General features: G+C 35.4%; 1 protein-coding gene across 1 annotated transcript in view; it reads right to left on the reverse strand.

Moving 5' to 3' along the window:
- Positions 1–14,246, reverse strand: part of LOC116992965 (mitochondrial intermediate peptidase) — a 70,475-nt gene that overhangs the window by 26,259 nt on the left and 29,970 nt on the right. The window contains exons 11-15 of the mRNA XM_033053131.2: positions 13,996–14,149; positions 13,033–13,110; positions 11,974–12,178; positions 9,324–9,433; positions 3,555–3,629 (exon numbers count right to left, since the gene is read on the reverse strand). Coding sequence (XP_032909022.1) covers positions 3,555–3,629; positions 9,324–9,433; positions 11,974–12,178; positions 13,033–13,110; positions 13,996–14,149 — 622 coding nt within the window. The remainder of the gene's footprint in view (positions 1–3,554; positions 3,630–9,323; positions 9,434–11,973; positions 12,179–13,032; positions 13,111–13,995; positions 14,150–14,246) is intronic.

The following is a 14,246-nucleotide window of genomic DNA, read 5'->3' on the forward strand; positions in this document are numbered from 1 at the left end:
TTACTACTGACTAAAAGAGTCTGAGATTCAATCTGCCTGACAAAAGCCTTAGGAGAAGATGTCTGGACTCTCCTATGTTTCCTTCTGAGTAACTGATTACAAAACCTAAAAGAAAATTCAGAGGCATTATAGTTGTGAAAAAGAAGCAATATTTCTTACTTTCACCTGCCAATAGACTTATTTTCTGAACAGACCACAGAAGAACCTCCAGGTGTTTTCCACACTGCTGGAATATTTATCAGCATTTTTTCCTCTTTGAAAGGTCAAATATAGCTAACATAGCATCTAGCCATCAATACAGAATATAGTCTTTGCAAAGACTGGAGGAACGGTATTAAAATCATCATGCACAGTTTTCTTGGGCATACAGTTAGCAGCACATATATACTTTGGTATCTGCAAATTAAAATATATTTTGCTTCAACTGATTATTACACTTTTTAATCTGCATGAGTAACAACATGCACTTCTAAACTTGAATGCATTAGCTTTATATTTGCCATTTAGTCAACTTCTCTGGGACTTCCTTTCTGAACTATTCAACAGAACAGCTCTGCCAATCTATCTCTTTGAAATGAGTGCACACTTCTGCAGGTTTTACACCTGCCATCTCCAACTAGGAAATGAATAGTATTTTTCAGTATGTCATTGTGGTCATTTGGCACAGGTTGAAACTAGCTGAACTTAATTTACACAAGCATAATTTGACGGCAAGCAGCCTCTAATTCACTGCATCACTGCAGCCCCAGTCAATCATTAGGCACCCATGGGAACTTGGGCCACCAGAAGTGGGTGTTCTTGAGCCATGGGGTGTGGAGCAACTCCAAGGCAGACAGAGGCCCAACAGAGCAGCAGGGGCATTGCACAGCCCCAGCACAAGCAACTGATGCAATGACTTCTCCTTTTGGAATACTTCCCTGCACCACAGAACAAAGAGGCCATGTCACTTGTGAATGCATTTGTGACTTACACTGCTCAATGTCCAAGCCCATTTAGCTTCCACAATGCCAACTTGGTCTCAAACCTTGACAAGATCATAGCAAATGCATATAAAAAGTTGAAAAAAATCTGTTAAATTGATACATAGTTGTTATGGACAAAGACACCAGAAAAGAATGGGTGCAAGTGAAAGGACTTTATCAACACTTCGGTGGTTACTAATCTGTACAGGTGTTGTGCCCTTGTGAATAAAGGTCCATGATTAAGGATTCACAGTATAAATTTAATTTCAGTCCATATTTTTTTCCAATAAAAACCTCTTGCATTAATTATTTATATTATTGCCCACATTCTTTCTGGATTATTAGACCTCTTTATAAGAATCTTTCAAATCCAGCAGTGTGCATTGCAAAATCAGAGCAGCAGAGAGGGTGCAGGTTTTTTGTTTTCATGTCACTGAGGTATAGCCACAGGTAGCACCTGCCCAGTCAGCACTGGCTTCTGACAGCCAGCACTGCACTGAAAGCACAGTTCAAAACTCCATTAAGTTTAACCAATGAAAAATACATATATACACTGAAAACAGTGTTCAGTCTGGCTTTGACTAGTGTAAATGACATGTATACGACTTACATGATCACATTCCAGACTTATGATGAGTTTAAAGTCTTTTATGTAACTGCACAGAAAAACTGCCAATATTTAAGTTTCTCTTTCAGATCAACCTCAGTTAACCAGCCTAACTCATGTTTGTAGATAGGGCTGCGATCATATGGCCACTTGTCAAAGGAAGAAATACCAAAGATCTGTACATTTGTTTCCTTCCACATCTCAGTAACTAACCTTCACTAAGGTACTAGCAGAGTTATCTTACCTAAACACCAAGTTAATTGTAGAAGGAAAAACTACATGCTTCAGGCTTAAGGCAAAACAAAGAGGAAAACAAAATCACAAAAATCACACAGCAAAACCTTGTAGCACACTAAATGCAGCCAATGTTAGATGCTAATGCTACTGTACACATCTGAGAACTGCTGTTGCAGGACTGAAAAAGGTCAAATATCATTTTAGATAGAAGTCTAATTTCCTTTACTTCCTTTGAAGAACAGCATCACTGACTGTTTACAGAAATGACTGATCAATCACACTTACCCACAGAAAATAAAGGTTTATGAATTTAGTTACTTCTGCTAACACTGAGAGAGAAGTCTTACATCCTTACAGCTCAGTCAGCAATTTAAATGTGACAAGTGGCTCCTTTCATCTGGAGATGCAGAAGACAAGGATCTCAAATCACATTCTAGCAAATAAACGTGCTGGTTTGATTTTACTATGGTAGCCTGTATCTCTCAGTCATACTATATTTTATTAAACCAAGGTACACAATACTTCCTCTACTTCAAGTTCTCCTTAAATGATTCCATTAACTCAAGAATTCATTCTTAAACTACGTTTGGTAATTTTGATAATGCAACCATTTTCAAAAGCTGTAGTTTTCATGATGTTTTCCTACAGATAAAATCATTTAGGTTTAAGCAGACAACACAGAATATTTCAGAAAAACAAACACAATTAATATAAATTTTAATTACAGTAATTTCATGATTATAAGCCGCACCATTTTGACTAAAATTTTGGTCCCAACCCGAAGCGCGGCTTATAATCAGGTGCGGCTTATATATGGACAAAGAACAAAAAGTTGCTGTTTTAGTTTGGAGGACAGGTGTCTGCTAAGAAAGGCAGGAACTTCTCTTTGAAATGGAGAATGTAAACCTTCTCCCTCCAAATTATTAGAATTTTGAAATCAAGGGACTTTCAGGTAAAGATATGGGAATTAGGAATAACAGTTCTTCTTTAGGGAAATTAAAATAGAAATACAGAACAAGAAACAAACTCCAAACCCTGACAAAGTCAGAGTACAACCTGACACCCCGTCAGGCAGGGTGTTGGTAGCAGTCCCATTAAATGGTGGCTGCATCCTCCTGCAGTGACAGATGTGATTCAGTTGGAGCAGTGCTCCTGTAGAAGGTGCAGTTTCCCTCTAAAGATCCAGTGGTGATGTGGAGAAATCCGGTTTTCCTCTGGAGTCCAGTGGAGAAAGGGCCTACCTTAGTGTCCCAAAACCTCTGTTTTTATCTTGGTAAGAAATGTTGGGCTCTTCCCCCTGGCTGGAGCAACTTCCAATGGGATGCAGTAATTTTATCAGTCACACAGTGGGACTCAGTGGGCCATTAGCAGAAAATGACTCGCTGGAGGAAGGATGGGTTGTGAAAAGATAAAGAACAATGCCCCGCCTGGTTTCAATGGATGGCCCATTAGCAGATAATATCTCCTGTGGAGATAAGGATCACTGCCCCCACCCTCAACAGATGGTGATAGAATAGATACCTTTTATCACACTCTGTATTGTAACGTGCGGCTTATAATCAGGTGCGGTAGAACAAAAAGTTGCTGACACCCAGAAGTGCGGCTTATACTCAGGGCAGCTTATAATCGTGAAATTACTGCCATTAGATAACACATCTACATTTTAAAAACTTGGTCAAATTAGAAGAACTAAAATATGCTTTTTAAGTGTTGAAGAGAGACTAAAAAGTACAATGCAAAACACATACCTGCAGTTGCATATCAGCTGCAGCACACACCTTTTTGGACTCACATAGTCTTGACACCATGTTTTTTGGTAGTGGCTTGAAAAAAATAAAATCAGAAAACATTTAAACTTATAGTTAATTTGTAAATTGTTTTTAAATAGCTAGAAGAGGCTGAAGATAAAAAACAAAAAACAAACAAACAAAAAAACCTGGTGGTAATACAACATATTTGAAGTGTTTTGCATTAAGGAAGGAAACATTTGCTGAGCAAAGCATTAAATGGCCAGTTAAGACATCAGCATTAATCCACATAGCAATAGAGAAATCACTGTGTGAAATCTGTTTGTTTTTCTATAAACTGATTCCATATTCCTTTATATGCCTGTTAAAAAGGTTATTACTATTTTTAGACATAAAGAACAGACTGGGCAGTTAAAGTCCTCCCACATCATATAACTCATAATACTGAGCTTAATAATACTGGGTTTTCATAACTTCAACTGAGACAGCATCAGGCCTTCTGCCCTAACCCACATAAAAATATTTAGTTGTACTGACAGTAAATATCAACCCTTTGAAATTTTTAACAAAGTTAAATTTATTCCACATCTACGGCAATAAAATTATCCATGCCACCACAGACTGAAAAGTCAGAAACACTTTTCAAGTCATTAAATAAACTTCTTGACTTTCCATCCAGATGTCTGCAAATACATCCAAAGACTTTTTAATGCAAGATTTTTAAGAATGTCTGTCTGGAATGCTTGACCTTACACTTCTTCCACCACTTGTTGAAGCTTTTCAATAGATATTTTTCCTAACAAACATTTTCCTTTTTTTGCTAGCAGCTTCCTTAGCCAAACAAATGAAATATGGTTAAAATAACTGCATTCTTTCTAAAATATTAAGAAAGGTACTACAAGCTGTACAATGCTATAGAAATGCTAGGTATTAAACTTGACTCTAAAATCATACTTATGCCTTTTATAGTGTATTGAAGCATTCAAGAAATAATCCAAGAAAGTCTACAGATATGGCAGAGCCATAAGTTTAGATTCTCTGCAAATTATATGAATTCAAGACGAACAATGTTCACAGAATAAAAACCCAGTTCTAGAGAAGGTACACCTAAGTAAAGAAAATTTTATCAATTGACTCTAGAATCTCAAGGTCAAGAAGTTGGAAAAATTCTCTGGTTGCACAGCAGCTTTATGCAGCACTTGCTAAGGCTGGCAACCTCTTCTCCAAATCAGAAGTTAGCTAGGTCAAGCATGGTATAGAACAAGAGAATCTAATAAGGCAGAAAGTAAAGTAGAAGAAAAGTTATAATTCGTTAAAGTAGTTCGGTTGGACAATTACTGTCCCTGGTCTATGAATGTCTCTGTCTCATCCTCTTACACCAGTATGGCACACCCTTCAATGCCCTTTCAGTTTGGAACTAAAGTACATCTGGGTTTGTAATAACATGGTTTCAACAAAGAAACCTATAGAATTTTGAACAGATTTTGTTAAGCACAAAACCCATCAGTAAGTTTTGGCAGTTTTTTGAAGGTTTTTTTTCCTAGTGAACTAGTACAACATGGATTTAAACAAAACTGATTTCTTCCAGGGACATCTGTATGTAGGATACAGTAAAGTATGAGAAAACTGGATGGAAATTCATAAACAGTAATTTGTCCATGTTTAACGACCTGAACAACGAAAAGCTTAGCAACAGCAAACATGTATATTTTACAAAGTTATCATTTAAGAGTGTTAAAGTCAGGAGCTCTCCTTCCAGTAAGATCAAACCAACTCTTTGAACATCATGGTATTTCAATTTCATATTTCTTCTATATTAAATGATGGCAAGAAGAAGTTCTAGAGACCCAAGTAAAATTTTACCAAGAGTCTCCAAGAAAATTCTGTTAACTATTTTTGTAGTCATATGAATGTCAAACAAACAATGTCAATCTACTGTGCATTGAAGAGCAATCTCTACTGTTTGAGCAGATAAAAATGAACAAGAAAGTACAAGTCATTCTTATGACTACACTGTTGACAAAAGGCAAAGGAGGAAAAAACATTTATGTCTTTCTTAAATCTATCATTGTTACTAACCTGGCTCAAAGGTTGTGTTGTGATCATAACTCACAAGCCAAACAGAATTTGGCACCAGAAAAGAACTGTCAAAATTAGATTAAATTGAAAGACGAATTTAAATTGATAAAGAAATCACTTATTTTTCCCAAAACACCTTTGAGATCTTAATACTTCAGATTTCAGGGAAGGAAAATTTGATTCCAGAGGGTTTTTTCAAAGATCACAACTCCACTCCAAGGTATGTTTCTGTGAATGTCATGCACACAGCTATGCTGAGGTCTTGAACTGGAGTATGTACTGTTTCAGGCAATGGAAACTATTGCTCCTTGCTCCATTACAATCTCACAAAGCAACTGAATTAATTTTAAAAAAAGCATCAGTATTCTTACTTCACTTCTCCTGAAAGATGAACTCTCTGATAAAACCAGATTGAGACTCTCATCTTCCTTCTAAAAGAAAGACTTCACAGAGCTTTGGCTAAAACTATGTCATTGAATAACCATTCCATTTTTAAAATTTAAATGCCACATGCTTTACTTTGAGGTCCGCTTTTCTATCCTTCTCCATTAAATAACTTTAAGATCTTGGAATGAATTTTTCATCATCTTTTTCATGGTGGCTAAAAGAGCAGAATTCCCTGTGTCTCAAAGCATGCTTAACTCCCTACCTTTGCACAGTAACTGCAACACATTACAACTGTTTACTATCTATGGGCTTATTCTTATAATCGTGTTAATACAATACTGTCTTTGTAATTCCATCTCTGTGAAAAATGAACTCAGTTCAAATTTGAACAGCTGAAACACTGGCCTTTGTTCAAGAGAGCCTCCAAAGACACACAAGCTTAAAATTGTTTAGCTCAGACCTATCACATATCTCTGCACTTTACAAATGAAATTAAACAATCACAGTGATGTAGAATGGCACCCATGCACCAGATTGTCTGCTTTAGTACTGTAATGCCCTCATTTTTATATGGCTTGGATTCATGAGTTTATCTGACTTACTCAATTTTAGTAACTAATTATTACAGTCCTCTCTTTTTATTCATTTAATTGCAAGAATTCTTTTTTTTTGTTTGTTTGAGTCATCTTTCAGACGAACGGAAAACTAGGTTTGCTATTTTCTTGAAACAGATTTGTAATGGCCAGCTTTTTCAACTAAGTTGAAAAGACTTGCTCCTTTTGACAGAAGAGCTTGCAAGCTTTGTCACTCCTCAACATTCAACAGCACAACCTTTCAAAAGGGACAGAAGGCAGAGACAAGCTTTCTGTGAACTTCAAGATATTTTGGACCAGAACTTCATGATCTACATCTAAATGAACTCTCATCTTTGAAGATCTGCCCATCAATTTCTTTTTCTGCAATGCTACTGAAATAAAATTTTCAACAGTGTACATGTTTTAATAATCAAAACACCTCTTTCCCCTCCTCTTCTCACAAGCATAAGCACTGATTGTAAGTGCAGATTCTCAAAGATGAGTCCTTCTACAAGTGACTTTTATAGCAATGGCTAATATGAGATTACAATGACAAGTTTTTCTGATGCAATTATGTTCAATAGGAATATTAAAAGCCACACCACCGGAAGTCTGCATGCAAAAAATAGATCATAGATGCAGTAACAACAAAAGAAGGATGCTTTGGCAAATTATCTGCATTGCCCCTGACACAAACTGTGTCAGTAGCAAGTCCTCCTTCTGCCAACATCCAGCAGCATCCATCCACTCTGTTAGTGTAGTTGTTGCAGAAAAGATCCTTCTGGCACAGAAAAGCTCTCATAAGAAGAAAATTAATGGAAATTCTCATACAGAACAACATATTGATTAAACGGTTTCAAAATTTTCACATTTTAACTTTTTCATCCACCTTCCTTACTTCCCCTTGAAAAGAAGGACTCTTTTTTTTTCCTTTCAAATAAATCAAAAACTGGAGAAACAAAAAAAAATTAATTTCCTATTTGCACAATAAAATAACTAATCAGAGAACAAGCAGAGAAAAGATCTTTGTGAAGTAGAAAATTAAGAGAGATGGGATTTTCAAGTCAAAGTACTTCATAACATATACACAACAGAAAAGATTACTTCAATCTATTTGTATTTAAATGACGAACATAGAAATCTGGTATCAGATTCTTAAAATCAGTTTAGATGAACAAACACAAGCAAAAGCAGATTTATATATGCTGGATAATAGCTTAAAAATGCATTCTAAAATTTTAAAAAAGCACTTAAAAGGAAGCCATCTAAAGCTCTCAAGAGCCACAGAGCAGTTTCAAGCTCTTCTTCTCATCTTTCAGCATAATCCATTCTTGCCCCCTTCAAGACTGGATTTCTACATCAAACCTCTCTCAATTGCTCTCTGAAAGGGGAAGATTTCACCACCAATAAACAGAAGTAGTTTATGGAAATGCCAAATGGGACACAGTGTCTGGTTCTTAGCTTTTGCACTGAAACTAAACATGGTTTAGATTTGTCAAGTGATTTTGAAAATACAAAGCCGTAAATAATGTCCTACAAATCTCTTTCAGATGTTTTAGTGAAGTTCATTCTCTGAACTCATATGCAATGAGATTAACTCCATGCTGTTTAAACACTACATGAATTTTATAGAGAACATTAGAAAGCCCTATTTCTGTATGTGGATTCAAACAGGTAAATGATCAACACTCCTGAACTGAGTTTAACTCCCAAGTTTCAAAGAGGCCTTTCTCTGCGCAATCAATTCTGCAGAAACGATCACTCTGTTGCAAAAAAAAACAAAAACAAAAACAAAAACAAAAACAAAAAAACCCGAAAAAAACCCCAAAAACAAAACCAGAGCAAAATTCTCAGACAATATCTATTAAAATAGAAGTTAAGCAACATATTTGCCTAACTGTTCAATGGAGGCAAACATAATTCTACTTCCATAATACTGAAATACACTGAATGCTTAGTGTTGGATAAAGAACTCCAACGAAGTATTGGAGCTACACAACTTAGGAGGAATTTTTGAAACGTCTGTATAAATAGAAATAATTTTCTATTGCCATGTCTTAAAGTGACCACCAAAAGTCACATTGTTCCAAAGAGCACTGTTTAGCAAATTCCCCACAGAATGCAGATACTTGCAATAGACTGATTACAAATAATTTAATGTAAGAACAGCACCAGAGTTTTAATGCAGAAATTCATGACTGACAGAATCTAGCTAATTGTAATATAATCATAAATAAAGCAGTATGTTTTTCATCACAAAAATATTTCAATCACTGCCCTATATTGTGCTAAAAATGGAAATTCTGAAACACAGCAGATCATTTCCATTTACATCCATGATTGGCTACCTGAGCTTCATTTTAAGAAAGACTTTAGAGAGTTCAATGATAAATCCTATTTTTGTCATAACTTACCTGCAATTAAATTAAACCATTCCAAACAACTTGATTCACACGGAAGTTGTTCAACTACTACATTTTGTAGTAAAAAAAGGCTGGAAGTTTTAAATATTTAATTGGAACTTTAGCTATAAGAACCTAGTATTCTTCCACAGATCACATTTATCTTTTTTGCAATGACAATATTAACATTTTTTCTGAATAATTGAAATCGTAATATTAAAATAATTTTATCCATTTCTACTTGAAACATTATTAATCAACAACACATGTAAGTATTATTATTTTCCTACATGCATTTATTCATATTTTACAAATTTTTTCCCTACCTGTCCTGTTTTATAATGCCTTGCAAATTGGTTAACCACTCGATAGTCATTTGCAAAGTACTCCATCAGAATTGAGGGAACTTCAGCAAAATCAGTAGCACATCTGGTTCCTAGAGGTAGAATAATTGTATGTATTAGCATTTGCTATTTCCACTAACACAAATAGTTAACTCTTCCCAAAAGGTTTTGCAACTTTCAGTTTGGACTTTTGGTGAACTTTAATGTTCTTTCATTTTTTAAGTCAATATTTTATTTCCATTATTGTACATACTGCCAGAAAACCTTCATTATGATCCTACACATTTTACTATAAATCACAAAGTAAAACAAAATATTTGAACAGCTGGGTGAGGCACCTTATAAAGCTCTGAATCACACCCTTTTTAAACTAAACCAGACTGTAGCCAAACGGGCCCTATGTGAAACACCAAATCTATTTAAGTGTCCTAAACCTAAATTAAACTACAATGTAAATAAAACTCTGCCTTAATCCCATTCACAGTTACAAGTCTTAGCTTCCATCTGTTTGCTGAGCTTACTTATGCTTTATATTAACCTCGCCTTATAATACCAAGCCATTCATTCAAGAAACACTCTTGCAGATTGAAGATATGTTCTATGTAAGTGAAACGTGGTAATATCTTAGCTGTTACTATTTTCAAAAAGCACTTTCCCAAAAGCCTTATTTATTCTAATCTTTATCAGCATCTTACCCAATGGAAGTTATTAAAAAGTGTAACACATTGCCAAATCAAAGTTGAATTTCTGATTTCTATATTAAAATTAGCAATGTAAAAGTTGTTGCTTTCAGAGTGGACCCACTGGGTCATCAACTCTATCCCTTTCTGCCAGAGACAATGTCAACATTCAAAATTAGTCTTAAATCCCATTATGATTTTGCTATTTTTAAAATCACTCTGACCTCTAAAACCTTTCTATAATTTTTAATCTTAACTTATAATCTCTTTACTCTCAATTACTCAGACTCATACTGCTCTTTAATATAAATAGCATTTATCCCACTGGTTTTTACCTACTAAATTGAAACTACATTCTGTCTGAGCCATCATTATCCAAAGGCAAGATTAAGTCTAAGAAATCGTGCATTCTAGTTCTCTGTACCTGCTGCAGTTTGAGTTCACCCTCAGACTAGACACACAAAATGAATACAACCAAACACTGCATGAGGTTTCACCTTTACCATTCTAATACTGCTTTTAGATACAACTCTGATGTAATTTCAAATCACATTGGACCTTTTCACAGACACATTAGCTATATGCACTTCTGCATTGACACATAAAACTGGTTCTGTTTGTCCACCACTGCTGAAAAATCCATTTGATAGCAAAAATTCTCCTTATATTCTGAAAATGTATGATCTGCACTGTGTAGTTCTGAATTAAAGAAAATTAAAGCAAGGGAGAGCAGGAAAGATGTCAAATTACTCAGCTCATCTCAACTAGAATGCCAAATATTTTGTTCTCACAATAGCCTGTAGTCATCTTGTTTCCATCCTTTACCACCCTCGAGTTCCATGAGAGCAGACAGCACCTAACAGATATCCCTATGACAAGCCCTTTGATTGTTACACATTCCAAATCCATTATAAAAGGATTCCCTACAGAAACAACACCACTGACCTCCAACCTGCAATGCTGCTTTTGCAATGCTAGATCTGGAGTGAAATCCTCAGGGATACAGGACTGCCTGGAGCTACGGCAACACAGAAACCATACACAGGGACTCTTGGAAAGTCTTAGCCTCAAAACAAGCCATTTCCTGCCCCTTCAAGATTTTGACATGCAGACACTCATGATTCAGCACAAGAGAAGAACTTGCACCAAAGCAGCTATTTTGGGCATATAAGTATTCCTTGCAAGACTACCTGAGTGGAAGGACTGGGGGAGAGTCCTTAGCTGTCCCAAAGACCATACAGAGTTTATGTGGAAGGAATTACGCAGTGTTCTAGTAACCTACTTATAGAGGTGTTAGTAGGTTATAGAACAGTTCAATCAATTTTAATTTTAAACGGATGACTTAAAAAGACAGTATTTTGTCACTGGGTGCAAAGGTATCCTTGATAAAACATTAACATGGACACCCCTTTGTATCACTAGCATAAAAATGGTAAAACATATTAAAAAAAACAATTCATCACACAAGAGAGTTACAATCTCATCTGTTTGGTTATTTGTTTTGTTGGGGTTTTTTTAAAATTTTCCTTCATTCATTTTCCTAAGTAATTTCCAACCCAGGATACATTGTGGTTCTACATTAGGTACAACATACTTCCCAACCTCCAACTATTCAAATGATTATAAAATCTACAAAGGACAAACTTGCAAGAGTGGATGCCACCAATAGAATAAAGATCAATAGTACATAAAGAAGAGATATAAACACGTAATTCTTATTAGAAAAAAGAATATTCAAGTTGTTTGGTTGAGGTTTACATAATATCTAAGGATCTGATAATGTATTCTCAAATCATCAAGAGTATAGAACTATTAACATGACAACCATTTTTGGTTCATACTCTTTTTATCCTTTGGTTTTGCTCCATTTTAATTTTTTTTACATCTACTCATTTATTCTCAAAATTAAACATTTGACTAAACCAAAAAAATCACTATTATAACTTCCTTACCAGTGACATGCTGGTACCGAGTTCTTCCCAGCATAGAATGCATAGCATGCCCCATTTCATGGAAGAGATTCTCCATCATGCCAGGACTTAGTAGCGTTGGTGCACCCCTTGCTGAATTGGGAAGACTCAGCATAAGAACAACTACAGGTAGCTGATACTCTCCATTTTCCTTTAGCCTGCCTCCTCGGACTGTAAAGTGACAGTCCTTTTCAAGATAAAAGCAAACATGGACAGTCAATGTCATTACATGAATGATATTAAAACAATTATTAAATTAAACTAAATTGTTTAATAAAATCTGAACATATACTCAGTTACACAAGTAGAACTCAATGATCATTAACAGTGTTGTTCAATAGCAGCACTGTTTCTCAATCCTCATTATATGCTTCAAATTCACAAGGAAATTACTTTATTCCATAAAGGAAAGACTATGATGCTTTTAGAAAATAAAATTATTTCTTTATGTTTTAGAATTATCAAAACCATTCAAATTTTCTAACAGGTATTGGTAGTGCCAAGATATTTACTGATGTATCAAATCCATAACAAACAGATTGTTCTCTCCTCAGCCTTCAGCAGTAACTTCTTTACAAAATATACCACACAGTACTATTAGTATATTGTGAAATACTAAAAAACAAGAGTTATATATTAAACTAATGTAAAGTTTGCCCACTCATTACCTCACTAAAGGTGAATAAAAATTAGTTGAGTGCAAAGATTAGAAAGTGTAAATGTCAAATTGTTTCTACTTGTAAACAGTAGGCCAGAAAACAAGTGTTTAAATATCTACCATTTGTCTAAACAGAGTTCTGTGACATTTCATAATGCCTGTTACTCTGTACCGCAGTCTGAGTTTGGTCTATTGGGTGATGTTTTTTTAAATGAACGCTTGCTCTAAAAAATATTTTACCTAAACCCACACATGAAGTTACAGACCTTCCCTGTTTAAATTTATTTTTAAATGAAGCAAGTTTCACTAAATTTACATTGAATGCAAACGGCACTAATGCTACACTCATGAAACCCAAGCTGAAGTCAGATCATAAATGTTACCTGATGTGGTTTATCAGGCCGCTGGAAGAAGTCACAATAGATGTATCCTAGCAAACCTTCAGTTTCGTGAACAACAGCCTGAAGAAAAAAAGAGTATCATTTCCATAGCAAAAGCATTGATAACATGTAAATTGAAGACCTAATATTTAAATGTCAAGACTTACAATGAATAAATAACAAACAAAAAATTCACATCTTGTGTCTCAAACTACAGACATTTCTGCATTTACTCAAAACCAGGTAGTCACAGATCAGTATTGAAAGTACTTTCTGTATTAAAAAAGCACTATTTGTAGCCCCCAAATGACAAACAGAAGCTGATTTACCACGGAAATACAAATAGAAAGAGTAAGGAGTAACTACAAATTGACCCACGGTATATAAAGAACAGAATCTCTTGCTGGAGGCTGAGGATAGAAGAGCAGTGGAGATCTGGCAGTGAATAAATGTAGGAAGACAACAGAGGAACTTGGGAACCTGATGAGTAAGTTGCTGCCCAAGTTTTTATTTCCACCCTCCCCTAAAAAGAGGGCAGGAAAATAAAATTAAAAATCAATCTCAAAGTAAAGATGACTTACAGAGCAAAAAAATTGAGGTAAAGACACACACTGCTAGGACACACACCTACAGCATTCTAGTCGTGTGCGGTCACCTGCAAATTGAAACTAAATAAACTGACAGGACTCATTCAGAAAGGTGTAAGAATAATCTCCAAACACAGAAACTGTTTCTGATTCAGGCATCCTTGACACTGAGCTACTGATAAGGTGATAACACCAAACATCCAAAAGGCACTTAAAAAGATGATAATGCTCTTGAGATCTAACTTCAACTAAAATTAGACAACTAGTTTGTGCTTTTGATAGGTATCCAAGTAATTTTTTTAAAAGTTTGATTTACAGCTCGCAGGAACACACTAACTTGTTTATCTTCCCTTTGGTTTCAGATGCTGGGAACACTTACCAACTTTCTAACATCTTCAGACCAAATCTCTCCTCTCTTTGTCTGTTCAGCATACAGAGAGATCCCTAGGAGCTGACTGAATAGAGTGTTCAAACCTTCCATGCATGCCCCAAGAGAGAAAAATGGACAGTACAAGCCAGGATCAATGTTGTACCTAAGGGAATACAAGAATCCCAAACCAGTCAGTTAACAGAGCTACATAAAGTACAGTACTCACCTTCAAGCCACAGGATGTCACAAAATACACCAGT

This window comes from Catharus ustulatus, chromosome 2 (genome assembly GCF_009819885.2).
Source record: "Catharus ustulatus isolate bCatUst1 chromosome 2, bCatUst1.pri.v2, whole genome shotgun sequence".
In the NCBI taxonomy this organism is placed as follows: domain Eukaryota; kingdom Metazoa; phylum Chordata; class Aves; order Passeriformes; family Turdidae; genus Catharus; species Catharus ustulatus.